This window comes from Sander vitreus, unplaced genomic scaffold (assembly GCF_031162955.1).
Source record: "Sander vitreus isolate 19-12246 unplaced genomic scaffold, sanVit1 ctg794_0, whole genome shotgun sequence".
NCBI lineage: Eukaryota > Metazoa > Chordata > Actinopteri > Perciformes > Percidae > Sander > Sander vitreus.
In genome coordinates, this window is record NW_027595878.1 from 1 (window position 1) to 9,243 (window position 9,243).

The 9,243-nt window shown below is 38.5% G+C and overlaps 1 protein-coding gene and 1 long non-coding RNA gene across 2 annotated transcripts; one reads left to right on the forward strand and one right to left on the reverse strand.

Annotated features, from left to right (window-relative positions):
- The first annotated feature begins 6 nt into the window (after window positions 1-6).
- LOC144514955 (uncharacterized) lies at window positions 7-3,286 on the forward strand. The gene is made up of 2 exons (XR_013501644.1): window positions 7-544; window positions 628-3,286. It is a non-coding gene; the product is annotated as an uncharacterized LOC144514955 (long non-coding RNA).
- Window positions 3,287-4,063: 777 nt separating this feature from the next.
- On the reverse strand, window positions 4,064-4,765 carry LOC144514954 (histone H2B-like). The gene has a single exon (XM_078245685.1). The coding sequence runs from the start codon at window positions 4,718-4,720 to the stop codon at window positions 4,343-4,345; it is 378 nt and encodes a 125-aa protein (XP_078101811.1). The 5' UTR covers window positions 4,721-4,765; the 3' UTR covers window positions 4,064-4,342.
- Between the last annotated feature and the right edge of the window lie 4,478 nt (window positions 4,766-9,243).

Below are 9,243 nucleotides of genomic sequence, written 5' to 3' on the forward strand. Positions count from 1 at the left end.
ACAACAGCTCTAACAGGAAGTCTTTTTACGGACATCAGCCATCTCACATCTTGAATGCTCTCAGAAAGGTTCTTATTATTTTTTTTGTATTTCAAAAACTGGGTTCCTTTGTTGCATGTTATTTGTTTATAATTTATATACCCAACATATTTATAATCATTATTTTTATTTTTTTTTATAATTTTACTCGGGAGGCCATTCCAGTCTATTTGAAGGTTTCCATATTCATACATTAAATCACCATAAATTAGGTTATATTCTGGACCTTCTCTGGCTCTCCCTCTCCTTTTCCTCCACTTGGAGCGGTCACCGACCCAGAGAGCATTCCTGGAGATGGCTGCTGAGAAATTTTTTAACAAAGGCAATATACAGTCTTATTCCCATATCTACTGGCCCTTAAACCCAAACAGCCGGACTGAATACTTATCTTAATTCAGAGAAATGTATAATTTTAAATATAACCCCTGCAATCAACTTACTTTGAGTGTCTGTCTCACTAGCAGGTTCTGAGGAAGTAAAAAGGCAAGAGCCTCAAAACGAGAATGTAAGTATGACGTGAGAGGCAATATTAAATACATTTTCCATATATATTAACAGATGCTACAGTGGGTTTCTTTCTTTTCCCAGTTTGACACGTACCATATGTACTCCATTATTGCTGAAGAGCCAGCTGCATCAGGCCTGAAGGGTACGGTGTACAGCACGGTGCAGACACACTGACACTGTTTTATACTGGATAGAGAAAGAGAGGCAGACAGCCTCAAGGACTGTAAGAAATGTAAAGCTTGTGTTTAAAGTTGAGTGGTCTATTCCAGACTAATGTTGGACGACTGTAATGTCTTTTTATCAGATCAACCAAACTGGTAACTGGTAAGACTGAACCAAACTTTTACAAAAGTTTCCCCAGTTTGATGCAACTTTCAAGTTGGGGTTTATGACCAGCCCTTGGTATCCTGTTCTGCCTTTGAGAAAATGAAAGCTCAGACGAGCAAAGTGGCAGTTGGTCAAGGCCACACCCCCACCCTCCACCTTGCCCCCCCCTCCTCTCCTCCTCAATAGCATTTAAAGCTACAGACACAGAAATGGCACGTTCTAAAGAAAGCTCATTGTGGGACTGGCTCTAGAGGCTGTTATTCTGCACCAAGGCTGCATTTTGGGAAAGAATCTTCAGATACAGTATTAGGGGACCACTAAGGCCTATATAAAAGAGACTTCATATACAGTATTAGGGGACCACTAAGGCCTATATAAAAGAGACTTCAGATACAGTATTAGGGGACCACTAAGGCCTATATAAAAGAGACTTCAGATACAGTATTAGGGGACCACTAAGGCCTATATAAAAGAGACTTCAGATACAGTATTAGGGGACCACTAAGGTCTATATAAAAGAGACTTCAGATACAGTATTAGGGGACCACTAAGGCCTATATAAAAGAGACTTCAGATACAGTATTAGGGGACCACTAAGGTCTATATAAAAGAGACTTCAGATACAGTATTAGGGGACCACTAAGGTCTATATCAAAGAGACTTCAGATACAGTATTAGGGGACCACTAAGGCCTATATAAAAGAGACTTCAGATACAGTATTAGGGGACCACTGAGGTCTATATAAAAGAGACTTCAGATACAGTATTAGGGGACCACTAAGGCCTATATAAAAGAGACTTCAGATACAGTATTAGGGGACCACTAAGGTCTATATAAAAGCATCCAAAAAGCAGCATGTCATAGGACCTTTAAGCATGAGTTCACTTTACTCCTGTTTATAATTTGTTTTACTTTTGTTTGTTGTGTGTTCTGTTTTTGTTGATATGTTGTAACGTTGTTTTTGTATCTGGATATATTTCGTCAGAGACTTCTGTGACTACACATGCATATATGTAATAATTATGTTTCTCAGTTAGTCACTTTAAGTGTCATTAATTGATTCATGTCAGATACATAAAAATGGGAGGTTGTGTAAATCAGAAGAGGTCCAGATGAATGTACAGTTGGTTTTAATTGTCAATGATGACGAACTGAAGATCAAGAGCTATTGGAAAAAAAGAAAGTGGCCTACAATAGCTCATGGGGCCCTATTGCATATTTAAAAAATGTTTTTAAATGCATTGTGCATACAATGGGAGAAGATCACAAGTTTGTTTGAAAAGTGTTTTCAATAAAACAAAACAGCTATTAACAAAAATCAGTAAAGCTCCCTTGGACCATTTGCGTGCACTTTTGAGACAGTCCCTAACTTATGTTCCTCATTTCTCCATATGTCCACATGTTTCCCTGACAACAACTTATAAAAAGAATATTGCTCAGTTAAAAATTGTGTAAATTACAAAAGAACAAATTTTTGTAACTAGCGTCCAAACTCAAACTTAAGCATATCTCCGCAAAATCAAATGCTATCAACGTAAAACTTGGCACTGCTGTTTGCCAGGCCAATCCGAAGGCTCTGAACCCAAAACAATTTAAGATTGGCCCCTAGGAGGCGCTATAATCGAGGTAGACGCATTTTGGCGTATAACTCAATGAATGTAAATGGGTAAAATTTGCAATTGCAATTTCTCAGCCACAGTAAGTGATATCAATGCAAAACTTGAGATTCATGTTTACCATGGCAATTTGAGGCTCTGTACCAAATGTTTCTTAGGAGGCGCTATAATCGAGGTAGATGCGTTTTGGCCTATACCCCTATACTCACACTTCGAGACATTCCCCACCGTCGCGCTTTGGGTACCACTTTCACATAATTTAAAATGTTTTATCTTTGAATAATGTGCGCAGGTTTGAGCTCTTTCAGAAATATCTCTTTCAGTTAACACCTGCACTAAATATATTTAACCCTTGTGCATCAATAGGGACATTTTTGGCTTTTCTCATTTTTAATCTTTTCGATCATTTTGACTGCGTTGATGCATAGGAATACATTTTGGCAAGGGTGTTTTTTTTTCAGATTTTAGAAGTTCAACCTCAGCTCCAACAATAAGTCTAATGAATTGTGTAGTTCAAATGCAGACAGTCAGACCCTTAACCCTTTAAATGGTAGTTGTTTTTTTACATACTGTAATGATGTATGTATGCTACTCCTGACATTCTAGAAAAAGCAACAAATCATATGAATTGACATTCTGTTAATGATATAAACTGAAACAGAGCTGCTGTCTAGTTACCAGGCAACAGATATGGAAAACACGTAGGCCTACTCATCTTTCTTCAGCGATGAGCCTCCAGTGTGGTAGAATAAACCTAAATAAAACACACATGTAGCCTACTAGCTACTTTAAAGAGGATGTTGTGTGAGTGTATCTCTGTGACTGTTAATGTGATTCACGTCTGATGCTAGCTGTGCAATTAAGCACAATTCAGATTGTGCAGGACAGGAAGTCGAGCACAGAAACAAAACATCCGGTTAATTTTCAAAATAAAATACACAGTGCTCACAGCAGATTATTATTTTCCACCTCTGTTTTCATGTGAGCAATTAAACTATAGTGTATACAATCCATGACCAAAATAGTCATACATTGTGTCATGGTGTCACTTATGGATGGAATTAAAGTAAAAATGAAGTATTCCCCTTTTTCTGGAGATGTCCTGCATGGGAACCCCTCAAGGACCCCAGACTCCACTTTGGGAACTAGTTATAGTAGTAACTCCAGCTTTGAGACAAATGTAGTACAGTAAAAAGCACAATCTTTTCTTTTGAACTGTATTTAAGTAGTAGAAAGTAGCTTATAATGGAGTACAACCTGACCTCAAAATGATCTGAAGTAGCCTACAGTGCTTTAGCACAAGCTGATTAAAAGCATGAAACAACTCCTCCTGGATTTGTTTGGGAACAGTTTACCATGCCTCCTGGAGAATTAAATGCTGTTCAGCTTAATAAATTGCGCAGGAAAAGAGCTTTTTCAAGTCATTGAGAGAGTCTAGTTGTTGGTTTAACAGCAGGTTTACTTGGACACACCGGTCACAGCTATAAAGTAAAAACTAAACCTATGAAGTCTACAAGGAGAGATAGTTAATGTAACAAAGTGGTAGGCTACATTTGTGGAGATTACAAGGGGCTTTAGTCTACATGTCAACTTTAATGTCAATTCTGCAATATGTGCCAGACATAAACAATTGAAAATATGTCTGACCCATAGTGAGAAGGAAGGTACATAAAGTAGGAGAATGACGTATACAAGATATATACACAAAAATTCTATACAATGCAAATGTACATGAGAACAGATTACAGAATAAAAAAACAATTACTTTGTAAAAAGAAACTTTGCTCTTTAAGAATAAGTGGGTGGCTCTTAAAAGAGCCGTTGGTTTAGTGGAGTACAGCAGCGGGATGGTCTACTTGGAGCTGGTGTACTTGGTGACGGCCTTGGTGCCCTCAGACACGGCGTGCTTGGCCAGCTCCCCGGGCAGCAGCAGCCTCACGGCGGTCTGGATCTCCCTGGAAGTGATGGTGGAGCGCTTGTTGTAGTGAGCCAGACGGGAGGCTTCACCGGCGATGCGTTCAAAGATGTCGCTCACAAACGAGTTCATGATGCCCATGGCCTTGGAGGAGATGCCGGTGTCGGGGTGGACCTGCTTCAGCACCTTGTACACGTAGATGGCGTAGCTCTCCTTCCTGCTCTTTCTCCTCTTCTTGCCGCTTTTAGGGGCGGTCTTAGTCACGGCTTTCTTGGAGCCCTTCTTGGGCGCTTTGACGGTGGCTTCTGCTGGCATCTCTGATCAGGCTTGGACTTCCTGAAACGGATAACAAAATCCCGCTCCGGACGCCTCCTTTATCTGCACCTGATGCAAATGAGACTGTGCTGTTACTCGCACAGGATTGGCTGAGCTTTGTGACTGAGACTGAGCATGCGCCAACTCAAAGTAACCGTTTCAGAGCCGTTAGGAGACATTGAACTGCTCTGAACCATCCTAAAGCTGATGTTATTTTAGATATCAGACTTCTAACTTGAAAACATAACTGATGTTTAATATTGTGATTCTAATGGCCAAACAATGTATCCATGGAAGTAGATTTTCTGTTTCCAAACCACTGTTTGTACAGTATATCCTAACAAGCCTTTAATGTTTAGGAAACATTAAACAATCAAATTTCTTTATGTGTTTTCTTGTTTACGTTCTCATGGTGTATAAGGTATATAATATAATTATTTGAAGTTTGTATGCTCTTGTATGTTTGTCAAATGTTCTATTTTCTATATTTACTCTTTTTGTTTACATAAACATGTATAAGACAGTTTTGGTTGGTACACAATAAAGTTATAATATCAATGTACATTTTCTACTTTACATTTCCCGTTCGTAATGAAGGAGAAATAAAAAACTTGTAACCGAGGAATATATCGATCATGTAGTGAAAGTTTGTAGTATGTTGTATATAGGTACTTATATTTCCATGTTCTGTTACATACACAATTTTTCAAGTGCTGTACTTTTACTGGTTGCTTTGCATATAAACTCCCTCATTACCTCAACCAGTTGCATTAACATTATGGTGGAAGACCGCCATGGATGTGGTGTACGCTCTGACGAGACAGGGCTGCACCCCTGTACGGCTTATTTACTTATAAAGTAGGCTATATTGATATAACTCAAAGAAAGTAAAAAGTAAATTAAACACTTTTCCATGGTGAAGTAATTGTGGATTAGATTAGTGAGAACTATTGGTGTGCGTTATTGCAATATTTGGTATGATCCGATACCAAGTAGGCCTAAATACAGGGCCAGTATCGCCGATACCGATACAATACTGATACTTTATAGTAATTAAGGTGGATGCATCATCAAATTGCTAAATCTAAATGTATTTTCATGACCTTTAGTGTTTTTGTGATTTTATCTTTGGATTATTAAGTCAAAACCCAGGACAATTTTCATGTGCTTGTATAAATTTGTTATCACTGTATCTTACGGCCTTTTTACACATTATACAACTTTCCATTGTTTAATTTTCGGTTTCGAAACCCAGGTCTGCTGTGAAATGTTGAGACAGATTCAACTTTTGGAGAAACCCAACCCAACGTTATATAACCAGCATTTGGACCTTTCAGTCCCATACAGTAAACAGTAAACATTTTACTTTGTGTTCATGAAACGGAGGGGTTTGACCTTCCACAATTTAAGGCAGATATGGACTTGTCTGATTAACAGAGCTTTATTTTGAGTTGCAGTTGTTGTTTGAGTTGGTGTTTGTGGTCTATGAATACAATAAGAATATCAATTTAAGCTGCAGTATGGTGCCAATGATAAAGGAGCTATACTAATAATTATGAATGCTATAGGAATCAACATGGTTAATATAGTTACTAACTGAACATAAAGCAGCAGCTATAAACTTGCAGTGCACACGAATATTAGCTGTAGCTGTTACCAATGTTACAATAGGCTACAGACATGGAGCATTGAATAAACCATGAGGTGATTAAATGCACATAGCCTACAAAGCACAGAAACTGAGATTCACTTCACAATAACCTCCTACTCTAGGCCTATATTATAAAAGTTAACTTTAACATATAAACACTCAGAGCACACACAAAATGCGATATAAACCGGCGTTATCACATATTAACGGCGATGATTAGCTAAATAGACTCTAACGAGTGTGCCGTGGAGAAAGGAAAATAACCTCCATTTCCACCAACTGCGGTACGGCTGCGGTACGGCTCCGCTGTGTGTCGGCTCCGTGCTCTGCCGTCCTTCAATACCAAGGGGGTAAGCTTCGCTTCAGAGTTCGAACCTCCTATGGCGCCATTTTGATGCTACAAAGCGATCACCCGACGTTAGCATTCCATTGACTGCCATTCATTTTGACGTCACTTTGACAGCGAATAACTTTACATTTGAAGCGTTTAAAGACTTTATTTGGCCATTGTTTATTTCTAAAGAAACACAACAATGTATAAAAGGCTCCATTACCTTGTACCTCACGTTATGACTCCGTAGTAGACGTTTTTGTAAAAATAGGCTAACAATTGTATCATAACCATGCGACTTACTTTCGCATAGTAGAGGAATTACCGTATAGAACAGGAGAAGCTCACAGGCAGTTTCGACTTACATTAGCTGTTTACGTTTAATTACTAATGTTAACTAGCATTTAAGTTAGCAATAATTAGCCTGTGTCCATGTTATCTCCTTACATATACCTACGGTCTCCGTCTTTGCAAGATTGGGAATGATTAAGATTTCTCTTGGCACAGCTACCAGAAGACTTACAACTTTCAGACAGGTTGCTCACGTCACATTTACGTCGTCTCTCTCAGTTGGAGGCTGCGCAGTAACGCTCAGCGCTCACCGGAAAAGTGCTTCTAATATCCTTCACTGGTCTCCGTCCAGAGCAACGGGATCTGTTGGTCCATTCTTATATACTGTCTATGTTCAATACCCACCAGATCCGGATTTGTTGCGGAATGGCTGCGGCCATGACTGACAGCTGTAGTCACGAGGACCCACGAGATCTCGCAAATTCACGTAGAATACAACCACAGAACCAACAACAGTTTGTTTCCATCCAGAGGAGTAAAGGGGAAACAACTCTGTGCTGTGTTTTAAGGTGTAGTTCAGGGAAATATGAAATATGACCGTGAGCACTGTGTATTTTATTTTGAAAATTAACCGGATGTTTTATTTTGTTTCTGTGCTCAACTTCCTGTCCCGCACAATCTGAATTGTGCTTAATTGCACAGCTAGCATCAGACGTGAATCACATTAACAGTCACAGAAATACACTCACACAACATCCTCTTTAAAGTAGCTAGTAGGCTACATGTGTGTTTTATTTAGGTTTATTCTACCACACTGGAGGCTCATCGCTGAAGAAAGATGAGTAGGCCTACGTGTTTTCCATATCTGTTGCCTGGTAACTAGACAGCAGCTCTGTTTCAGTTTATATCATTAACAGAATGTCAATTCATATGATTTGTTGCTTTTTCTAGAATGTCAGGAGTAGCATACATACATCATTACAGTATGTAAAAAAACAACTACCATTTAAAGGGTTAAGGGTCTGACTGTCTGCATTTGAACTACACAATTCATTAGACTTATTGTTGGAGCTGAGGTTGAACTTCTAAAATCTGAAAAAAAAAACACCCTTGCCAAAATGTATTCCTATGCATCAACGCAGTCAAAATGATCGAAAAAGATTAAAAATGAGAAAAAGCCAAAAATGTCCCTATTGATGCACAAGGGTTAAATATATTTAGTGCAGGTGTTAACTGAAAGAGATATTTCTGAAAGAGCTCAAACCTGCGCACATTATTCAAAGATAAAACATTTTAAATTATGTGAAAGTGGTACCCAAAGCGCGACGGTGGGGAATGTCTCGAAGTGTGAGTATAGGGGTATAGGCCAAAACGCATCTACCTCGATTATAGCGCCTCCTAAGAAACATTTGGTACAGAGCCTCAAATTGCCATGGTAAACATGAATCTCAAGTTTTGCATTGATATCACTTACTGTGGCTGAGAAATTGCAATTGCAAATTTTACCCATTTACATTCATTGAGTTATACGCCAAAATGCGTCTACCTCGATTATAGCGCCTCCTAGGGGCCAATCTTAAATTGTTTTGGGTTCAGAGCCTTCGGATTGGCCTGGCAAACAGCAGTGCCAAGTTTTACGTTGATAGCATTTGATTTTGCGGAGATATGCTTAAGTTTGAGTTTGGACGCTAGTTACAAAAATTTGTTCTTTTGTAATTTACACAATTTTTAACTGAACAATATTCTTTTTTATAAGTTGTTGTCAGGGAAACATGTGGACATATGGAGAAATGAGGAACATAAGTTAGGGACTGTCTCAAAAGTGCACGCAAATGGTCCAAGGGAGCTTTACTGATTTTTGTTAATAGCTGTTTCGTTTTATTGAAAACACTTTTCAAACAAACTTGTGATCTTCTCCCATTGTATGCACAATGCATTTAAAAAACATTTTTTAAATATGCAATAGGGCCCCATGAGCTATTGTAGGCCACTTTCTTTTTTTCCAATAGCTCTTGATCTTCAATTCGTCATCATTGACAATTAAAACCAACTGTACATTCATCTGGACCTCTTCTGATTTACACAACCTCCCATTTTTATGTATCTGACATGAATCAATTAATGACACTTAAAGTGACTAACTGAGAAACATAATTATTACATATATGCATGTGTAGTCACAGAAGTCTCTGACGAAATATATCCAGATACAAAAACAACGTTACAACATATCAACAAAAACAGAACACA